Source organism: Chanodichthys erythropterus, chromosome 18, assembly GCF_024489055.1.
Source record: "Chanodichthys erythropterus isolate Z2021 chromosome 18, ASM2448905v1, whole genome shotgun sequence".
NCBI classification, from domain to species: Eukaryota; Metazoa; Chordata; class Actinopteri; order Cypriniformes; family Xenocyprididae; genus Chanodichthys; species Chanodichthys erythropterus.
In genome coordinates, this window is record NC_090238.1 from 12,471,602 (window position 1) to 12,495,754 (window position 24,153).

General features: G+C 35.7%; 2 protein-coding genes across 3 annotated transcripts in view; both read right to left on the minus strand.

Moving 5' to 3' along the window:
• The window catches only part of ism2a (isthmin 2a), a 38,493-nt gene extending 36,778 nt beyond the window's left edge, over positions 1–1,715 (minus strand). The window contains exon 1 of the mRNA XM_067367603.1: positions 909–1,715. Coding sequence (XP_067223704.1) covers positions 909–1,037 — 129 coding nt within the window. The 5' untranslated portion in view covers positions 1,038–1,715. The remainder of the gene's footprint in view (positions 1–908) is intronic.
• A 3,629-nt stretch (positions 1,716–5,344) lies between these two features.
• sptlc2a (serine palmitoyltransferase, long chain base subunit 2a) overlaps positions 5,345–24,153 on the minus strand; it is a 33,710-nt gene continuing 14,901 nt past the window's right edge. The window contains exons 9-11 of one of the 2 annotated variants that reach the window (XM_067367458.1): positions 13,830–13,965; positions 11,774–11,903; positions 5,345–6,503 (exon numbers count right to left, since the gene is read on the minus strand). In XM_067367458.1, the coding sequence (XP_067223559.1) occupies positions 6,384–6,503; positions 11,774–11,903; positions 13,830–13,965 (386 nt within the window). In that variant the 3' untranslated portion in view covers positions 5,345–6,383. The remainder of the gene's footprint in view (positions 6,504–11,773; positions 11,904–13,829; positions 13,966–24,153) is intronic. The other variant, XM_067367457.1, reaches the window with a different exon arrangement.

The window sequence follows — 24,153 nt, forward strand, 5'->3', positions numbered from 1 at the left end:
TTAACTATGGAAACTGTATTTTCAGTGTGGTTTGACCTCTAATAAACTTTATCCTGGTTCTTTCTTGGATATGACTGATATATGATATGATATGATATGATATAAAAAATTGGTAACACTTTATTTTAAGGTGATGTAGTTACTCCATGTAGTTACTATAGTAATAACAGTAAATTATGCATAATTACAAGTAACTAACTCTAAACCAAACCCTAACCATAACTCTATAGTAAGTACATATAGCAAATTAATATTACTCAGTAATTTGAGGAAGTAAAATGTAACTACATTACCTTAAAATAAATTAAAACTAAAAGAATCATACCTGTTTGACACCTGATGTTCTATGAAAACTCATTTAAATTCACTGAGTTTTGAAGCATAGTAGAAGAGATCGGGGCTAGTTGTCACAGCAAATATCAGATCACTGTTTTGGCCTACTAATATTGCAATTCATAAATATCTTTTAAAAGGACAAATATGACAATTTTCCCTGACCAGACATCTATGACAGACACCTTTGTCTTGAGAACACAGTTCATCCTTTCAGCTAAAATATATAGAAAAGCACATTTGTTTAATTGGATGGCTGGACTATACCCCATGTGACATCTTACCCTGTGTGACAACTAGGCTTGGTTTTCCCTATTGGTTAAAAAAAAGATCTCACAAACAGTTATTGTGATTTGATTTTTAACACATTACTGATTAAGATGGTCATAATTAGGAACATTAATTATTCCATGTGATGCAGATCTAGTCTTAGAATGCTACATGTTCAAACAGATTCTAATATCATTCAATGGGATCAAACAAGAACTATATCAGAACTGATATCAGCAATTAATTTAATTTAATTTAAAGAAATGTTCAAAAAAAATTGTAAGTGTCAATCATTGAAACCATACCTCTAGAGACGTACCACTCTTGCTCTTGATATGATTTGCTCTGCGTCTTTTTGCAGGAAACCCCTTCACCAACAGAAGACAAAATGTCAAGAAAACTGCCCACCGTAAAGCTTGGCTTCGAATCAGCATGACTTCGTAAAAATAATAATAAAGAGTTTTTACTATGGTTTTGCAATTATGCACCACTTTTGATCATTTACTATGAACTGCGCTCAACCCTCTTCAGTTCCAAGGTTCACTTGTGTCTCTTTCTTCGGCTATATAACCATCCTTCATACAAAACCAATCCATTTAAAGCGTCAGAAAGACATTAAACATGCTCAGCAATTTCTCAATGAGCAACAGAACAGCCTTCAAGAGTCATGTCCGCGTGTCTTTGAGAGTTTCTTGGTTTCCAAACGCATTTCAGCAGTTCCCAAACTTTAATATTCCTCTCGGATTTCTTCAGATGATCGTCCATGTGTAGTGAGTTCGCCTCTATCCAGTGGATATATATGAAGAACAGTCTTTGAGTGTGATTCTGAGGTGGATATATAGCTCCTAAGTCACGCGTATATCGTGGAGCGCAATGCGCACTGAACGACTGAACATCAATCCTCGCCACGCGCAAATGCAGGTCTATGATGCGCTCCTGACTCGTGCACACAGAAGTCTACACCTCATGCAGGTACAGTGATGAAGGACCTTCGGTAATTCACTGGTTGGATGAGACATTCATCTACCTCCACTTGTGTGACGTCTCTGGAGGAGGGGTTCATATAACCCCACTGTGACTGACTGACTGAATGAATGACTGAAGCATGAATGCTGGAGCTGCGGGGTATAAATTCCTCATGCGATGAGACCCAGAGAAGAAAAAGTTACTGGCGTCTTTAAGACATAGGCTATATATATAGCTTTTCTTTTCTTAAACAAGATTCATCAGGCTCAAATTGTGAAAGAATGGTTGGAAAGGAACATGAAGAGTGATTTTCACACATGAATTGGCACCTCGGAGTCACTTCAGACCTTAGCTGCAGTCTGTCTACAATTTCTTTTGGTTAAAAATTATCCAAAATAAATTTTTGAGCAAGTACATAACCAGCCAATGTTCAAAACTATATTCTTACTTTAGCTTGATTCACAACGGTAAGCTTGTAATAATGTTTTATAATAAAACCGGTACTGGTGGGTTTCCGCGGGAAATTCGAGCATGTAGCCGTTAGTCTTTGCGTCATTACGTCACGTCTGTTTACATAAAGAACGGTTCCCAGCTAGTAGGCTAAATCACATGTGAGGATGGCAGATCATTTATAGCCTTTTCTCACAGCAGCTGCAATAATTAAACTTATCATTTTGATGGTGGATTGTAATCCAGAAAGATCCAAATGACAATCATCAGGAGAACTGGATATTCACTCGTAGTCAAAAGCAAAATACTTTGGACTGTGGAGTGGCTACAGAAATTTAAATCTAAAGGTAACGTTAATACACACTAAATACACAGTCACGCAATGCTGATGTTCTTAACATTAACAGTTTGAGAACAAACTAAATAAATCGTTAGATTTAATCACCAAATGGCAGTGCGATTTATTGTAAGCCTAATGCTTTTTTCTTAGTTGGTCAGAACAAAAATGTCAGATTCATTACTTACTTGTTCGGATGATATTTTCCATTGAAAAATCTTATTTTGGTCATACTTTCAAGACTACAATCTGTGATTCTGAAGTACAGTATCCACACTGATGTGACTGCAGCAAACATTAGATTCTGTAGACTTTACAGAGTGCTTGACTCCTGAATGGTCAATACAAGATCTGGACCAAAAATGTATGCACCTCTTGATGGAAATAACATCACAACACTTATTTCCATGTTGTGGATTACCCAAACATATAAAACATGCTAGAAACATAATAATCACAGCAACAATAATCCAGTCATAGATTCTTAAGTATTTGCCTATTTAAATCAGAATAGCTTTATATATATATATATATATACAGACCTCTATATATATATATATATATATATGTATATATATATGTATGTATGTATGTATATATATATGTATATATATATATATATGTATATGTATATGTATATATATATGTATGTATGTATATATATATATGTATATATATATGTATGTGTATATATATATATATATATATATATATATATATATATATATATATATGCATATTTATCGATATGTTAAATTTTTATATCATTTTTTGAAAGAAATTAATACTTTTATTCAGAATGGGTGCATTAAATTTATCAAAAGCGACAGTGATGTAATATGATTAAAGATTTCTTTTTTTAAATAAATGATGTTCTTTTGAACTTTCTACTCAACCATTATAGCACAACCATTTTCAACGCTGATAACAACAAGAAATGTTTCTTGAGCAACAAATCAGCATATCAGAATGATTTCTGAAGGATCATGTGACACTGAATGCTAGAGTAATGATGCTGAAAATTCAGCTTTGCCATCACAGAAATAAAATTAATTTTAAAATATATTAAAATAGAAAAGTTATTTTAAATTGTATTAATATTTCACAATATTACTGTTTTTCTGATCAAATCAATGTAGCCTTGGTGAGAAGAGACTTTCAAAAAAAGGTTTAATAAACTGTCAAACACACATTATATATATATATATATATATATATATATATATATATATATATATATATATATATATATATAAATTAAATGTGATTATAAAATATACATTTTTTAAAAGATTCATTTGATTCATTTTTTCAAGTATAATATATCACATAAAAGTCAATATTATGTTTATGTAAACCTTTTTGCGAGTAATGTTGTGTAGAGTTAAGAGTTGTGTAAAGCCTCTTAAAGCCTGTAAAGAATCTTACAGTATGTTTTATCTAATGTGCAAAAATGTAAAGTGAATAAAAGAAACAAAAAAGACCTTAACAATACATTTAGTCATTGTAATTTAATTTCCTTAGAGTAAAACATCTCCTGAACTGATGAAGCCCACAGTGTACTTTGATTCAAAAGTAGGTCTTAAAAACAGCATGTACTACAGGCAGCAAAATCCAAGTTGTAGCCTATTAGAACACATACATTGAGTGTACTGGTAAATCATGTGTTTTATTAGAACAAGAACTCTTTGTATCAGTTGGATCAATCATTACTTTCTTAAACGTCAGTGTTCATAATAACAAGAAAAAAAAAATATGATTGTTTCCATCCTTTGCTTTTTTAAACATCTCTCAGTCTAAAAAAAAAGAAAAAAAGGTTGTATGATAAAAAAGAAATATCCCTGGATTTCGATGTCATAAAAGGCTTGTGCTAAATTAAATACATGGGAGAATTAACTACCCCACCAGACCAAAGCAACAGAAGCCACAGAACAGAACAGAGTGTACAGATCAGCACCTTTAAAGCGTCATAAACCAGCCGATTCGTTGATTACATCCCACATGCTTTGCTGGGAATAACAAAATGATATAAAAATACTCATCAGTAGTATGTGCACTGAGAGCATGCACATCATGCATGTGCATTTGAGAGGCATCTGGAGCTGCCGTTGATGATTAAAGTACACTTCTACAACAATAAAAGATATGAAACATGAATAATAAATAAATATGTACATTAAAGAAACATATACATAAAGCTCCTTTTATGAATGCTGAAATGACTTCATAAGATCATAAGATGAACTTCAGTCAATACTAAGGAAAGTTAATAAAATCACATTGCGAATTCTCTTGATAGAGAGCAATATTATTGGTTATTAAAGGATTAGTTCACTTTCAAATGAAAAATTTTCTGATAATTTACTCACCCCTATGTCATCTTCAGTCAAAAAGAAATGAAGGTTTTTGATGAGAACTTTCCAGGATTTTTCTCCATATAGTGGACTTCAATGGACCCCAAACGGTTGAAGGTCAAAATTACAGTTTCGGTGCAGCCTCAGAGTGTTCTACACCATCCCAGACGAGGAATAAGTGTCTTATCCAGAGAAACCATCGCTCATTTTTGTAAAAAAAAATAAACAATTATATATGTTTTAACCATAAATGCTCATCTTGAACTATCTCTCTTCTTCTTCTCTATTAGAATTCCAGCAGTGTAGACACTGCTAAGTGTATTACTGCCCTCCACAGGTCAAAGTTTGAACTAACTGTTATATACAATATGCTAGTGCAAGTATATGACAATTTAGTTCAAACTTTGACCTGTGGAGGGCAGTAATACACTTAGCAGCGTCTACACTGTTGGAATTCAAATAGAGAAGAAGAAGAGGGCTAGTTAAAGACGAGCGTTTATGGTTAAAACATATGTAATTTTTAATTTTTTTAAAAAAATGAATGATGGTTTCTCTAGATAAGACACTTATTCCTTGCTGCACTGAAACTGTAATTTTGACCTTCAACTGTTTGGGGTCCATTGAAGTCCACTATATGGAGAAAAAACCTGGAATGTTTTCATCAAAAACCTTAATTTCTTTTCGACTGAAGAAAGAAAGACATGAACATCTTGGATGACATGGAGGTGAGTAAATTATCAGGAAATTTTCTTTTGAAAGTGAACTAATCCTTTAATGGCATTGTACTTATAAACTTATGTCACCATTAAAATAGTCAAAAAAATAAAAAACAATTTAAGCATTTAACGTTATATTTTCTATGAGATTTTGAAATCCTACCGCACAACTTGTGCAGCAACTTTGGCGATAATGCATTTAATCAACATCCAAGTTTCCTCAGAGGTGAAAATTTGATAAAATATGCATGTTTCTACCTAAACTTCCCTCAGACATAACCAATATCGCCTTCCGCGATTTGTATCTTGATGACAAAAATAAATATCCTGGTAACACAGGAAAAACGACTGAAGCAAGACACCGGAGCTGGCCACAAGTCAAAATCCGTGGAAAAAACAACAACTAGAGAGCCAAGTTGTGGAGCTTTTGGAATTTGATTAAGGTAACACAGTGAATGTACTGACAATGCAATAAGAAGAACCTGTAATTCCTTACATAGGTCGGGATCCTCGGAATTAATGGGTTCGCTGCCAGTCTGTTCTCACTTATTGGAGAAAAAAAAAGGTCTAAATGGTTTTTGTACACAAAAACGGTTTTGAGGGCTGCAGTGACATATGGCTTCAGCGAGTACACAAGCAGCTCAAAGCCTCCTGTGGCTGGCCTAAAAAATCAAAGTATTTATTTCTCTAAACAAATGCCACAATTAGTTAAAAACAGACCCCAAACCTCACATCAAAACGAAAATGAGGTGACAAACGCAGTATTGGGGAGCGACAAAAGAAAGCATTTCTTTTTCTAAAAGCATCAGTGTGTGTTGTAGCTGTTCAGAGTTTCATGTGTTAAAATAAAGATGATATACCTAAGTTTAAAAAAAGTTATATTTATTTAGTGGTTCACCGTCTCCTTTCGGAGAGCAGAAGATGAGCAGTGCACATTTGGTTCAGATAGGAAGTATGTCACTCTTCGTTCTCCTCGTATGTGGTCTCGTCAAAGGGCCGGTCCAATGAGGGAAGAACTTTGTGCCGCGAATACTTCAGCTGCAGCAGATCGCCTACCTCACTGATCACATCCAGCGCCTGAAAACAATCAACACGCTCCATTACTTTCATGGTTACACATGTAAGTCATAACATGCTAATGCTGAGAAATGGCTGCCACCTACTTTGCAGCACTTTACAAGTTTGATATAATATAGTCACTGTGATGCTAGTTGCATTATTTCTATTTCAGTCCATTCCATACAAATTTCTGGTTCAAGTTACCATAAAACATCATAAAAAGTCCATTATTAAGGAAACCTGTTTAAAAATCAGGTTCCTTAAAAATTTTCAAAGAAATATACAAGACTATATGCACTAGGGCGGACCAACATTTTCTATATTTAAGGTACATTCACAATGATTAACTGAGCAATAAATTATTTTAATTCGCTTTTTAGACTAATTTCAAGAATTTTTTGTCTTGCGACTCGCAAATATGAGAGCATTTAAGATATTTATAGAGTCTCTGATTTTAATTTCTGTTCCAAAAGCAGCATTAGAGATGAGGAGGTCCGATTCAGGACAGTTTTTTTTTCAAATAACTGATTCAAAACTTTGATTTAATGATTCGTTTGCATCATCAAAAAAGTTAATTGAAGTCTCTACTTGAGGCCGGTTTACACCAGGTATCAAGATGCATTTTGTTCAATTGGATCACAAGTAGGCGAGGGAGACACATTCCTGTTTACACCTAGTATTTTAATCCTTCTCTTTTGTCCACTTTCGACCACTCCTGTCCTGAATTCTTGAGGGGAGGGTCTATGGGTGGGTAAATGTATGTTTTTTTCTCAGATATTTCAGTCTAATGGACAAAATAAGCTCACGCAATTTACATATGAACAGAGACAACGGAAAAACATATGGAGAGCATCAGCTATTGTTTCTGCTCTGATAGCTGAAAGATCACGGTGAACGCTGCGAGTGTGTGTTAGAAATCAGGAATGGTGAGAGAACATTGTGCTTGGTACATTTTTTTGTCTTCAACCCAAGCCAGGGTTCGTACACATTTTTACCAATAAAATTCCATGACTTTTCCATGACTTTAAGTAAAATTTCATGACCTAATGTTTCATGAAATGTCTATGTATACATGTTAAATAAGAAGAAAATCCATGTTACACCCAACATATTTTTACGAAAATAAATGACAAGCTTTGTAGTGTACAGTAGAATATGAAATATTTATTTAAATAACGCTTGCACACAGAACGCGTCTTTGCGTCTAAAAACGTGAGACGCGGCGCTCAGGAGTGTTTTTTAAAAAAGCGCAGCATAGAACGCGAGAGTCTCGAGACGCGCCTTTGAGACGTGATAAAATAACGACTAACGGAAATAATAGAAATAGGCAAACTGCAGAATTTACAGATACAAGTTTTGACATGGAAAAAAAAGAAAATAAGATAATAATGAGCGCTTCCTCCACCATGTTGCCATTATATAAAACAGTTGTCATGCCAACTCGCAACGCTTGCCCCGCCTCCAAGTTCTTCTGATTGGTCCACTGTTTTGGAACTGACATTGATGAGCGGCGCTGCGTGTAAAAGTTGAAACTTGACACGGCGTCTTAAAAACGCGGAGCTCATGGGAGAGGAGCAACAATGTTAAACTAAAAAAATAAATAAAAGTGTCCAGCAACACTGTCCTGCACAGTACCTCTGCAGTTAGGGTTTCGTTTCTGGATACAGCACTCAAAATGGTCCCTTGTTTTATAGTGGATGGGAGGGAAGCACCGCAGCTGGGAGCGGGTGTCACGTCAGTCGCACAGATGAAAAAGCCAGCGATTTGGTTGGAAGCAGTCGAGCACGCAGCTGCATACTTTTCATCATGAAGCCATACATTTTTAAATCTGCATTTCCCTGGCATTGCTACACAATACTAACATTAGCTGAAACTGCGTTACCCCAGGCAGAGAACGTCACGTGACGGATAGTGCGTACGTTAACTATTGTAATTTAACTAATATTATCAAATATATTCGAATATACGGAGATTGTGAAACAAATTTCCATGACTTTTCCAAAACTTTGTGGGTTAATTAATTTTTCCAAAACTTTTCCAGGCCTGGAAATTGCCATTTTAAAATTCCATGACTTTTCCAGGTTTTTCATGACCGTACGAACCCTGCAAACTCATCCAACAAAGTTTAAATCCCATCTGGCTAGCGTGCTTCCCATAATGTTTACACGTTAGGGTAGTAGGCAGAGAGTAGGTGGTCTTTTGTGGCTGTTCGAACGCATTCGACCACATGAGCATTTACACTATGAATGCAATCCGGTCAAATGAGTTTTGGACTACCTCTGGAAGTGGTTGAAAGTGGACAAGCTCAAAACTTTTTACAACTTGTTTACATCTGTATTTAGTGTCGCCCACTTGTGATCCGATCGACCAATCCGTTCGTGTTGGGGAACGTTACTTTTAAAAGTAATGCATTACAATATTGTTTTACTCCCTAAAAAAGTAACTAATTGTGTTAGTTACTTTATATGGAAAGTAATATTTAAAGTTACTTTTGCGTTACTTTTTCTCATCTGGGCCGGGCATGTTTGTTTGCTTTTTAATAACAAAAAAAGCAAAAGTACTATTTTTGGCTTGAGTTTCGGATTACTCTTTTCAAGTAATCGGATTACTTTTTCAAGTAACTAGTAAAGTGACCTTTTAAATTTACAACAAAATATCCAAGTTACTTTTTCAAATAAGTAACGCAAGTTATTTTGTTTTTCCATGCAGGAGAAGAAAGATCAACACTCTTCAGCAATAAAAAACAAAAGACAAACACAAATATGAGGTTTAGCTAAAGTAATTTTTTGCTTATAGAGTGCCCCAGGGATGACGCATTTTTGTAGCCAAAAGTTTTTGTAGGCGAGTTAGCATTTTAGGACTTCCGGTTCCAACGCCGTAAAGTCTATGGGTTTTTTGAATGGGTTTTTACTAAATCGCCTGAAATAAGGTCTGTGGTTAACAAAGCCTCTAAATACTTTCACGTTTTGATCTATGACATAAAACACACCAGTTATAACCCACTTGTGATTTTTTAAAACTTTTACTGTGTCTTAAAATCAGCGGTTGCTAACAAGTTGCTAAAAGGGACTACTTCCTTTGGCGGGGACTTTAGACGTCATCATTAAAAACAGGACATTTTGACAGCATTTCTCATGAAAAAGTGGATAAGTATTCATAACAGCACAGATCATAATCAGCGAGCATGTTTTTAAATAAAGTTGTTTTTTTAAATAAAGTTTGAGGAAGCTTGATGGTGACGACATTGATCCGCGACCATAGTGTGCTGTAGTCCGTTTATAGCATACTGTTAGCTTTTAATATCTGACGACTTTATTTAGGCTTCAAAATCTACAAATGTGTTAACTTGTAAAGATTATCTTGATAGACAAAACGTGTAAGTGTCATAACCCTTTGTTAAATGCAGAGCTTATTTTCTGTGATTTTCCAAAAGTCTATGGGAAAAATGAATAGGCTTTCAACCGAGGGAACCCGTGCGCCGCTAACTTCCGGGTTGGCCTACAAAAACGCGTCATCCCTGGGGCACTCTATTAGTATGGTTGAATTGAATCATCGAAGGTCAGCAGTAAAGACATTGGGTAACAAAGTGTACAAAAAATACAAAATACAAAAAAAATTGTGTAATTTAACATGTAATTATAAAAAGTTTGCATAATATTCTAAGTTTCCATTTCACGGTTTTTATTCATTTTGAGGAATACTGAATGTTTTTGTGCAAGTGAGATGCATGCTCACATTTAGTCTAGAACTACAATAACCATCATGTTCACACAGCACACACAACACCTCTGTACTTACTCCCAATTTCTCTCAACATGGGGACAAGAGAGTCAAATACATGTCAGCCAATACATGAAAAAACAAAGTAACTTGGTTACTTATTTGAAAAATTAACTCGGATATTTTGTTGTAAATTTAAAAGGTCAGTTACTTGAAAAAAGTAATCAGATTACTCCGTAACTCCTGTTACCCCCAACACTGTATATAACAACAAAAATGTTGTTATACTTATTTTGGAGGATATAAACAAAACAAATGAATAAAAACATTTTATTGAAATATTCTGTGCATTCATTTAGTAAAAGTAACTTGGTTACTTATTTGAAAAAGTAACTCGGATAAATTGTTGTAAATTTAAAAGGTCAGTTACTTGAAAAAAGTAATCCGATTACTCCGTAACTCCTGTTACCCCCAACACTGTATATAACAACAAAAATGTTGTTATACTTACTTTGGAGGATATAAACAAAACAAATGAATAATAACATTTTATTGAAATATTCTGTGCATTCATTTAGTAAAAAACTGTTAATATTTTCAAACTAGATTACAAAATTGTATTTATTTATTTATTTATTTTTTTTTACTATATTTTAATACTGGCATTAAACATTTAATTATAAAATGTCTGTTTGCTTAAAATAATAGTTTCTCTAATGGAAAGGAAATAGTAAAATAAAAAAACAAATACATGAATCAAAATATATATCAAGTATCATCAAAAGGCTAAAAATATGTCACATTATGTTTTCCATTAAAATGCCCAGCCCTAAAAACATTCAAACTTTTGTTATCCACTTCTCACAATCTTAATCATTCAGCAATGGAAGAAAAGCAAGAAAACATGTCAGAAGGACACTTAAATGTGTTGACGTGATAACCGGTCACATCAAAGTACATAGTGTTTTCTTAAGCATGGGGAAGGGGGCCGACGGCCGGTGTGCTTTTCACCATAGTTAAATCAAAGTGTCCTTGGGGAGGCAGATTAAGATGCTCTTTGATCTCCTGCCAGTGCAGACCCCTGTGGCAGGCGCTGCTTATGTAAACGGCCTCAGCAGAGACCTGCATTAATTTATAGCACAGGACAGTTTGGGGAGGAGCCTGGAATTCTTCAGACAGTGATTATTTTCAAACATAAAGGGTGTATCAAGCTTGAGATACTACATTTCAGAAGATTGATGGACAGGGGTTTGAACTTGACATACAGAGACGACAGACTCTTCTGGTCTAATTCCTGTTGAAAGTCATCCTTTCATCCATCTTTTTTGAAATGCAAAGCACATTTCAACCAAACTCACCGTGTGAGGCTCTGTACTTCAACTTTAACATCAGTATGTCATCAAAGCTCATAGTTTTTTCCATTAAGTCAACATATTCCATTGTAAACACCAAAATTTATGGCATGAGAAACAAAGCCCAGTAAAAAAAAAAAAAAAGGGGTACAATGCTGCTTTGAAGTGATCTAAATTATTGGATGTTTTCACTGTGGCGAGAAAATGAGTAGTTACCCTGTCCAGCATTTCCTTGGAGTGGGCCGCAGAGATACAGAAGCGGGCTCTGGACTCTATGATCGGCGTGGCTGGGAAGCCCACCACCACTACTCCAATGTTTCTCTTCAACATCTCCCGACCAAACGCCCTGGAAACACACACACAGCCTCATCAATTTTCAAGAAGTTCTTTCCAAACTAAGCTTTCCCCTGTTTTTGTTCTATTATGAGGAACTATTATGAATCTATTACAAGTGTACGTTCGGATTTATTTGGACAGTTATAGACCTGAAATCTCATTAAACAAAAAGCTTGTCATCAATAATATTACGTTAAAGAGATAGTTCACCCACAAATGAAAATTCTGTCATTATTTACTCACCCTCATGTCATTTTAAACCAGTATACTGTTTAAGCTTTATTTTAATCAAAAATATTTTTTAATAAAATAAAATATAAATATTAGATGAAAAGCTGCCATGGTAAGTTAAAGGTGCCCTAGAACCCTTTTTCACAAGATGTAATATAAGTCTAAGGTGTCCCCTAAATGTGTCTGTGAAGTTTCAGCTCAAAATACCCCATAGATTTTTTATTATTTAATTTTTTAACTGCCGATTTTGGGGCATAATTATAAATGCGCCGTTTCAGCGCGTGTCCCCTTTAAATGCTCGCGCTCCCCGCCCCCAAGCTCGCAGCTCTATAATACATTGCATAAACAAAGTTCATACAGCTAATATAACCCTCAAAATGGATCTTTACAAAGTGTTCGTCATGCAGCATATCAGATCATGCAAGTATGGTATTTATTTGGATGTTTACATTTGATTCTGAATGAGTTTGATAGTAGCCTATGCTGCGGCTAACAGGGCTAAAGCTAACATTACACACCGTTGGAGAGATTTATAAAGAATGAAGTTGTGTTTATGAATTATACAGACTGTAAGTAATAATGAAAATAACAACATGGTTCTTGTCTCCGTGAATACAGTGAGAAACAATGGTAACTTTAACCACATTTAACAATACATTAGCAACATGCTAACGAAACATTTAGAAAGACAATTTGCAAATATCACTAAAAATATCATGATATCATGGATCATGTCAGTTATTATTGCTCCATCTGCCATTTTTCACTGTTGTCCTTGCTTGTTTACCTGCATAAAGTCTGATGATTCGGCTGTGCAGCTCCAGACGTTAATACTGCCTTGTCTAATGCCTTTGAACATGAGCTGGTATATGCAAATATTGGGGTCATACATATTAATGATCCCGACTGCTGCGTCACAGTCGGTTTTATGTTGAGATTCGCCTGTTCTTCAGAGGTCTTTTGCACAAATCAAATTTACATAAGGAGGAAACAATGGTGTTTGAGACTCACTGTATGTCATTTCCATGTACAGAACTCTAATTATTTAACTATGCCTAGGTAAATTCAATTTTCGATTCTAGAGCACCTTTAAAAGTACTAAAACTGAAATAAATTAAAGCTATACACAAATAAAAGATGAATAAAAACTGACAAAAGCACATAAAATTAAACTAAAATTAAAAGTATAAAAATAAAAGCCAATTCAAAATATTACTAAATACTATAAAAGCATATAAATAATAAAAAAATCTCATTGGAACACAAAGGAAGAATGCTGAAAAGGATGAACAAAACACTTTGGAAGATTGAATTTCAGTCTGTTCTTCAAATGACTGACTCAAGTCAAATCATACACACAATTCATTTGATTTTGCGAGCTTTATACGTTGTTTCATGGAAAAATTACTTCACTTTTGGCTTGTTCATCATACAAAGCTATCACGAGGCTTTAAACACTTGGAACACAGTGCATAAGTTGTATAGACAGCATTTATGATGATTTTATTACCTTTTTAAAGCTTGACAGATGTAGTATGTACACAGGACGTAAGAAATTATTCAAAATTTCTCCTTTTGTGTTCCTTTAAACAAAATACCAGCATACGGGTTTGAAACGACATGAGTGTGAAGAATTATTTTGTGAAGTGTTCCTTTAATAGATTATACGGAGACATTGGAGAGAGGGTGAGAGGAAAAGACTGACCCGATTTTGGCGGGCATGTAGAGCATCATGGGTACCACAGGTGAGTCATTGTTGCCGTAGATGATGAATCCCATCTCCCGCAGTCTCCTACGGAAATAGACTGTGTTTTCAGCCAACCGCTGGATACGTGAACGGCCTGAAACCAAGAAACGCACCCAAAACATTGAGCTGTAGTTTTCAGAAAAAAAAAAAAAAGATTCTGTCATCTGGCACTCCACATCTTTTTCCACAGCCTTTCATGCGATCGGACAATTAAAATTCACCAAGCCACAAAACTCATTACCTCAGATACTAGGAAAGTCGACCACCTGAACTATAAACTTTATACTTAAGCCTCCACGATCGGTAGATCTGAAACTGTTCAAGAAGAAATATTTAAAACCTGCTCATTTTATACCACACTTTAACATTCCCCCGCGATATCAAGGCACATGCTCGTTGCACACAGAAAAAGCATCAGATGTTTACTATCTATGTTTCCAAAGTGCTTTTTATCTCAATTCAGATCCGTCAAAGCTTGATGTTTAATGTCAGGGAGATTTTAATCAGCTGGCTAAACAAAGCCCTGGTGCTGCAGGTTACAAGAGCCTGCAATGATCCAATGCGTGACTGGTGCGGAAGAAGAATACACTGATGAGAATTATACTGCAAGCAATCTTCCAGAATGGTTCCAAAAATCCAGACAAAACAGAAAAATTAGTGTGTTGATTTTTCAACAGCTCCCACTTGAAGTGGGACGTATGTTCCCGGGGGGAGGATTGCTTAGCGATCCACGTCAATGGAGCTCTTAAAACACTTAGTCCACCGCAGTGATCTGAGAGCCATGCTTAAGGTCTTACGTTTCCGAAAGCCTTGGTTCTGCTTCGTCAAACATTCCACGCATTCTAAAAGCTTGAACGGAGGAATTTCCTGCTCTGTGACAATGTCTCACCCCGGTGTCATTCAGACGCCAAAAATCTAGTAATTGTCATTCTTGCCGTGCCTGTAGGGTGACAACTATAAGGTCCCGAAAAGTTGCTTTGCTGTTATGACTTAACATTCTGTCTGGCCTTGTAAAATTCTGCTTTTTAGTGGTCATAAATAAACAATTCGGCCTAGTCAATAATATAACAGGGCTATTGAGGTTCTATCTGATGAGCCCTTTTGAAAGGAGACTGGCTGTGAAACTGGACTCCTTCCTCAATCCCCCAATGTAAATTGGCCACTGACAGATAAAGCAGGTTCCACGAGTCATGACCGGGTCAGCCGCTTTGTGTTAAGGAAATTAAGCCGAGCCAATGTGTGACGCTGAACACAATGGAAGCCCAATTTAGTTCCTGGTGACTCCTACAATTGGTTCCTCGGCTGAATAAAGTAGCGCTATGATCTTTGGCAGTGGTTATCAATTTTCAGATTAAATGTTTTAGTATTTGCTAGTTTACACCAAATTAAAACGTTGTCATCCTCACGTCATTCAAAGCTTGACTTTCTTTCTTCTGTAGGACACAAAAGATGATATTTTGAAGAATGTTTCATCTGTTTTGGTCCATACAATTAAAGTCATTGAGGTTCAAAACAACACTGGACCACACTGACTTTCACTGAATGGACAAGAAAACACTGAGACATTTTAAAAATATCTTCTTTTGTGTTTTCACAGAAGATTAAAGAATTAGTTCACTTTCAAATAAAATTTTACTGATGATTTACTCACCCCCATGTCATCCAAGATGTTCATGTCTTTCTTTCTTCAGTCAAAAAGAAATTAAGGTTTTTGATGAAAATATTCCAGGATTATTCTCCTTATAGTGGACTTCAATGGCCTCCAAACGGTTGAAGGTCAAAATTCTAGTTTCAGTGCAGCTTCAAATAGCTTTAAACAATACAATTCTACTAACGGAATTACCGCTGCGTTCGTTCCGTAGGTTGAATAGGGAAGGCGTAGGGCATACACTGTAAGCTTTTTGAAAAATACGAAAGTGTGGTTTTGGCGGAAGCACTGGTCATTTAAAAAAAAAAAATGTAAATGTAAATCGTTTCGCTAGATAAGACCCTTATTCCTCGTCTGGTATCGTTTAAAGCTATTTAAAGCTGCACTGAAACTGTAATTTTGACCTTCAACCGTTTGGAGGTCACTGAATTCCGCTATAAAGAGAATAATCCTTGAATGTTTTCATCAAAACCTTAATTTCTTTTCGACTGAAGAAAGATGGACATGAACATCTTGGATGACATGGGGGTGAGTAAATTATCAGGAAAATTTTATTTGAAAGTGAACACATTTCATTAATATATTTTCATTCACATCAATATTCCTGTAGTTTCTAGTCTAATTCAAACTCATTTTGAAAACCATTTCGAATATTGTAATCTAATTTAAACACTAATATTCAGTGAATAAAAATATACAGTACTGTTCAAAAGTTTAGGGTCAGTTGTTTTCTGTTCAAGTTATACCTTTATTCAACAAGGATGTGTTAAATTGATGAAACGTGACAGTAAATACATTTATAATGTCAAAAGAACGTTCAAAGAATATAAGAATGGTTTCTGAAGGATCATGTGTCACTGAAGACTGGAGTAAGGCTGAAAATTCAGCTTTGCTGTCACAGGAATACATTTACATTTTAAAATACATTTCAATTATACAAAAATTTCACAATATTATTTTTGATCCAGTAAATGCAGCCTAGCATAAGAGACTTTTCAAAAACATAAAAAAAAAAAAAAAAAAAAAAAAAAAACTTTACAGACCCCAAACTTTCAAACAATAGTGCAAATGTATATATTTGGAGCAATTGAATAAATTCTTTGGTGTTTAGATGCTTTTGAACTTCTCTGGTTGCATTTTTTAAATTACACTCAAGCTGAGCATTAACATATTTTAAAAATGTAACCAGACATTCAAAATGAAACATAAAAAAACAACAACAATACTTTAAATTAAATTCATGGAGGGGGGACCCGTGGTGTATGTGATAGAAATGGCTCATTCTAAGTTAATAAAAACATAACGGTTCATTATGTAAGGTCTTTATGCACCACTGAAAACATAGTTATGTATATTATATTGCAGTTCTGTCAATAGACCCTCCTGAATTTTACACATTGCACCTTTAATAGTGTAAAAAGTAGCTGAGTCACTCAAAGAAACCTGATGAGAATAAATGAAACATGGTTGGAGACCTGTTCTCATCAAAATCAGTTAAATTGTGGCCATTATGTTTGACAGCCCTAACAATTGAGGATCCTGTGGAGGTTCTAATGAATGGCTGAAGAGAACTGATCAGTTACGCAAACATCTCAGGTGGACAACTCTATGAAAATGAGCATCTGAAAGCAATAGCCATTAACGGAAGTTCAAGCTGCCCAACATTGGGCCGCTGATAGCGAGCAAGGGCCGTAGGGTGTTGGGGGAGGGCGAGAGCACCGAGGTGGAGCGCGAGTCTCCAAAGTAAATCTTTCTGGGGTACCTTTTCAACAGCTAGTTTCACAACGCACACCCCCGCTAACTTCTTCCAGACCCGGAGCTGGAGGATCTGAAGCGAGAGAGGCAGCGAAAGGGACCAAAAGAGCTTCCAGATGTGGGGACTGTTTCCCTTTTTTGAAACGCCAGTTCCTTCTCACTTCCTTTTCATCTGAAGGGAGGAGATAAGTAAAAGCACCAGTATGGAGCTGAGGGTGGCTGACGTGCCGAAAGCCTCCTCGCCCCTTACGAGGACCTCTCAGGAGAAGGGCAACAGGAAGCACAGCAGCTCCTTCCAGGCTCAAATCTGTGGCCTCAATCATTCATGGGCTATGATGGTCACAAGCTAGCATCTGTCCCCGATCCTGATGTTGCCGTCCAACTCGGCGGAAAGTGAATGGGGATTTTACATCCGCTTACAGGTTGATTCATTTCACAGCCATTCATATTCACTCCTCTGATCAAAGTAACATCACTTTTCATGTCAGAGACATTGTACATTACTGTATAAAAGTTTGGGGTCAGATTTTTTGTTTTGTTTTGAAAGAAATGAAGCAACTACGCATTAAACTGATCAAAGTAAAGTGAGAGTAAAAAAAGACTGAACTCAAAAATAAAATATTAAGCTGTACAACTGTTTTCAACTCTGATAATAATAATAAGAAATGTTTCTTGAGTGCTAAATCAGCAATTATGTAACATTAGAGAATGGAGTCAGCTTTGCTATCACAAGAATAAATTATTTCACAATGATTATTTTAAAAATATATTCAAATAGAAAAAAGTTCATTTAAACTGAAACAATATTTCATGATATTACCGTTTTTACTGTATTTCTGATTAAATAAATGAAGCCTATGTTTCAAAAACATTAAAAAATCTTACCGACCCCAAACTTTTGAACAGTAGTGTATATCTATAAAAGATATTATATTCATAAAAATACCATTATTTGCTTTACATGCAGGATTTCAAGTACATGTTGTCAATTTAAAAGCTAAATTTAATGTCCAGCAACATACTGCCAACATTATTGTACCTTTCTTTCCACTGCACTACGTTTAATGGGTTTGTGTGTATTTGTACTCATTTAGAGAAGTTTAACAAAGACTTGCTTGCTTCCAAAGATGTGAAATTCTTGCATGAATTGACAACTGCAGATAAAAATATAACCAGCAAGCGCACAAGGGAAAATCCACTCTCAAGCACATTAATCAGTACACGCACCTGATGGAGGTGGTTGCTCTATTTTTCAAATGTGTTTTTCAATGGAAATGCAGTTTTTGCTACTGTAAAGTGATAATACACTCTTAAAAATAAACGTTCCAAAAGGTTTTTTGAACCTTTTAGTGAACTGTTCTTAAAAGAACCATGTTTTTCTTAGTGTAAAGGACATTTTAATAACCTAAAGAACCCTTTTTCTCTATAAAGAAATTGTGGAATGGAGAGGTTCCATAGATGTTAAAGGGTTAGTACACCCAAAAATGAAAATTCTGTCATTAATTACTCTCATGTCGTTCCACACCCGTAAGACCTTTGTTCATCTTCAGAACACAAATTAAGATATTTTTGATGAAATCTGATGGCTCAGTGAGGCCTCCACTGACAGTAAGATAATACGTTCCGATGCCCAGAAATCTACTAAAGACTATTTTAACCTTAAATGCATGACTGTTTCGCCAATCATTCTTACATATTCGGGTCTTTATCGACCCAGATCTATATCTAACACGGAAGGATCTCTACCTGTCGCAATAATATAAAACTCCTCTGATATTAGAGTAATAATTACAGAAGAATAAAATAAAGAATATTTTGTTACCTTTTGGAGCTTGAAAAGGCTCCGTTTGAGCAGATGTTTTATGCCATCATCACTGTCCTCTTCAGAGCTCATTTCCCAGTAAATTCAGCAAATAATGGGCTAATTTTATGTTTGAGGTCACGAATATGAGCTCATTCACGCTCTCAAACGTATTCTCAAAACTATATCATTTTCAACATCTTCAAAATCAATATTTCGATCGCTAACAGCTTCACCAGATCCATCCAGTAAGAGTTACAGTACTTGCTCTGCAGTAAATCGCTGAGCCATTTCATGTTTTTCTTATTTCGTTTTCTGTCTGAATGAGTTGTCACTTCAGCATTGTGTATCAGACATTGCCACCTTGTGGAATAAAGGTGAATTGCACTTATTCTGTCATTTAAGATTCAATCAGTGTTGTGCAGAAAAAATATACGTACAGTGATACACACCTCGGGTCGTTAGCGACCCTATACAATTTTTACAAAAAATTAATTCAAAAATAGGCACTTTTATAATTTTTATGATTTTTTTTTCTTGTTATATTCTTTATAATGAATTGATTGAGGTTATACCAAGAAGGTTGATGTCTAAGTTTAAAAAATGAACGAGGAGGAGGGTAGTGAATGACGTCCCGGGTCACTAAAGACCCAAGGTATGCATTTAAGGGTTAAAACAGTGGTTCAAACTTAAATGTTATGAAGCGACAAAAATACTTTTTGTGTGCCAAAAACAAACACAAAATAACGACTTTATTCAACAATATCTAGTGATGGGCGATTTCAAAACACTGCTTCATGAAGCTTCGAAGCTTAACAAATCTTTTGTTTCGAATCAGTGGTTTGGAGCGCATATCAAACTGCCAAAGTCACGTGATTTCAATAAACCAAATTTCAATGATTCACGTGACTTTGGCAGTTTGATATGCGCTCAAAACCACCGATTCTAAACAAAAGATTCGTAAAGCTTCGAAGCTTCATGAAGCAGCTTTTTGAAATCGCCCATCACTACATTAAGGTTGAACCACTGTACTCACATGAACTGTTTTAAATGCGTCTTTAGTAGCTTTCTGGGCATTTTAAAGTGTTAATTTTCTTGCTGTCAGTGCAGGCCTCACTGAGCCATCAGATTATCAAAAATACCTTAATTTGTGTTCTGAAGGTCTTACGCTCATGTCGCTCCACAACCCCTAAGTAATTAATGACAGAATGTTCATTTTTGGTTGAACTAACCCTTTAAAAGGTTCTTTGTGGAATCATCGATGCCACAGAGTTTCTGTGTGCATCGTGCAAAGACCCTATAAATCGAAAATGAAGTCTGTTGTTGGTTACTTTTTATTATTAGATTAGATGTTGCAGCTCTAGTCGTCAATGGATGCAAGACAGGGTAGGTCTGCTTGTCTGAAATACTTGCACAACAATGGAAGTGTCAAAGAAACAGAAGCACATCATAACATCTGGAATAACAATTCATTACCCTGCTCTAAGGGGGGTGTGGGTAAACACATTCTTACACCTAAAACATGTGTATCTGCTCTCTCTCGCAGAGCAAGTCAACACCTCAAGACAAAGATGAATGTCCAGTGTTTGTCAAGTCTGCCTGTGTGTACAGAAAAGTAATCAGACTTAACAATGAGATCAGGTATGCCAATTACCACAAGATAAAAATGCCAACTTGGGTAACTACTGTGATTTACGAGGCAGAATCTTCCAAATTCTCTCTTTGAGCTCATTTTCTCCTAAGAACAAACAAGGCGAGGAATATTTCTTAACTGCATGTTTGTGTGGGGACGGCAGGAGTTTTGGATGGTTTGAAAGCCAGATCTGATCGAAAGAAAACTTTATTTCCCCTCAGGCCAGGGACACGTCGGACTATGAAACCACTAGACTGTATAGCATCTGCATCTGTATTCTGAATTGAAAATTTAGGCCAGGACAAACCGCAAAACTGCCTCATTAAACTGCAAAAAAATTAGTTTTTAATTGACTTGTTTTCCAGTAAAAATATATAAAAATTCTTAAAACAATTACTTGAGAAGCAACAATGCATAAGATTTTAAGACTTGTTTTCATTATCTTGAATATAAGTGTTTTTATTGCACCGACAGATTTTTTTCACTTGTTTTTAACAAGTTTATACTTAAAACAAGTGGGAAAAAAATCTGCCAGTGCAATTAGATAAAATACAGTTATATTGAATATAAAAGATAAATCTTGAAGTCTTGATATAGTACACAGTGTTGCTTCACATCTAAACCGATCTTCTTTAAAATATTATTAGATATTTTAACAGGAAAATACTCATTGGGAATAGGAATTTTGCATTGTGCATGGAGGAAAGGACAAATTCAAATAAAGAACTACAACAAATGAACGACCGATGATGAAATCACCACATTGGCTAAAATTAGAGTGTACAGTGAACCTCCAAGTATGACATCCACAACAAACTCGGCATATGAATTAAGTAGGAGTCAAACTGTCTTCAAGAACTATTGAAACAATTTAATATTGCATAAGCTATAAAGTTGTGATCGGAATCTTTGTTTTAAAACAAGTGAAATTAAATGGCACATTATGAAAGAATATAAAATGTAAGCCTGGCAGTAAATGAGTGCTGGAGACAATTTGTTCACACTGAAGTCACTTGTCAGATCAATACAGAGCTGCAGGCTTCAAATCAAACATGACTGCCTCTGACTTATGGGTAAAACAGAACAGAACAAGTGAGGCTGGGGTGGGCCACAGAAATCGAGAATGAAAGGACCAAAGAAAGAGGGAACGAAACGGTTTCAGTTCCCATGAGGATACACAGGATGTCTCCCAGTTGACCTTTGCTTGATTAGTTTTCTTTGTGGATCAACCCCCAACAAACCCACACAAACACTCTGATTGTTTGGGTCCACCTTTGTTCTCACTCTTGCATGCTCCAATATCAGTTAATCTACAATAAATGTCATCGGTTAATCGGTAACCTGTTATTACTGTGTGCACCTAAAAGCTCCAATTGCATTCAAATAATGTCGCACAACAATTCTTTGAAGTTCTGGATAAATCCTGGGCGATATAACCAAATTCGTATTTCATAATAGGGCAGGGACAAATCGTTAAAGCGTGAATGGAGAAATGATTCTGGATCAATTCTGAGATTTTCCGAAATCTCTCTCTAATTGATTCTGGGCTTAGTTTTTAACAGCAGATGGCACTGCATGCTTTACAAACACCAGTACTCTGCTTGCTTCCACTTGAACCTTCTATAAAATAATCATTCATAAAGTTTGAAAAGGTTGAAGCGAATTACAAGGGTGTTTGCAGTGGGCTGTTTACATTAATCTAACGTCATAAAAGCATTCTGAGATGCAAGTACATTCTCAGACTCAGCCGAACGCACGAGCATTCTTCAGCGCTCTTTGTGAGCATTTGAGTGTGTGGTTAAAAACCAGCCTAGAGCGCCATCTGCTGTTAAAAACTAAGCGCAGAACCAATTTGAGAGAGAATCGCGATGCATTCTGAAAACCTCAAAATCGATCCACGAATCTAGATGAATCGATTTACTGTCCCAGCCCTATTTCGTGATATGATAAATTTTAATTCAAGATAATGATATATATCATGTATATGATAGATACACTTGCCTAATTTGCCAATAAACCCGTTTTATTGATTGCAATAAAGACGAAGCTAATGGGAACGTTTGAATAAAAAAATGCTGTGTCTGTAAATAGACACGTTCACACAACATTTTTCCAGCACTTCAAATGTTATTTTTATTGTGATGACCAAAAACCTTATTTGTTCACCCTTCTAAGATTATACCCATTTGTGAAACTGAACGTTGATGTGACAAAGACAGCACACCACACACAAACAGATTTTCAACCAAAGTCCTGACTGTGAACATGGGAAATCTCGCAAAATCTCTAGAGACTTCAGAGTAAATATGACGGACGATAGGCAGGAATTGCGTTGATAGTGTTTGGAATGATTTTGTTTTTTTTTACAGGACACGTTGTATAGACACTCATGCTGTTGCCACAAATCGACAAGCTGATCCTCAATCTCTGCTGTCCAAATCCATTTAACTTTGTGTTGCGCCATAACTTTGTTTGTCAGCTCGCTTTCTGATTGGATATTGTTTTGTTTCACGTGATAATCTCCAGAGAGTGCGTGTTTGCCCTCGGGGTTCCCCCCACGCATCAGGATTTCTGATCGTTAATATTCAACATGTTGAATATTTACGATTCACGATTGGGGTGCCTCCGACATTCTTCCGAACAGGTTCAGTCATTCTTAAAGGTGCCCTAGAACCAGTTTTTACAAGATGTAATATAAGTCTAAGGTGTCCCGTGACTGTGTCTGTGAAGTTTCAGCTCAAAATACCCTATAGATTTTTTTAACTGCCTATTTTGAAGCATCATTAACTATGCACTGATTCAGGCTGCGGCCCCTTTAAATCGCGCGCCCCCTGCCCCCCGAGCTCTCGACTATATTACAGTGCATTTACAAAGTTTACACAGCTAATATAACCCTCAAATGGATCTTTACAAGATGTTTGTCATGCATACTGCATGCATGCGCCGGATCATGTGAGTATAATATTTATTCTGATGTTTACATTTGATTCTGAATGAATTTGATAGTGCTCCGTGGCTAAAGCTAACATTACACACTGTTGGAGAGATTTATAAAGAATGAAGTTGTGTTTATCAATTATACAGACTGCAAGTGAAAAATGAAAATAGCGACGGCTCTCGTCTCAGTGAATACAGTAAGAAATGATGGTAACTTTAATCACATTTAACAGTACATTAGCAACATGCTAACGAAACATTTAGAAAGACAATTTACAAATATCACTAAAAATATCATGGTATCATGGATACCTAGGATTAAAGGGGAGAAATCGGCCCGATTATCTTGTGGTGTGTACCTAGCATTTAAAAATAAAAGGCATTAAAGGGTTAGTTCACCCAAAAATTTAAATAATGTCATTTATTATTCACCCTCATGTTGTTCTACACTCGTAAGACCTTCACTCATCTTCAGAACACAAATTAAGATATTTTGATTAAATCCGAT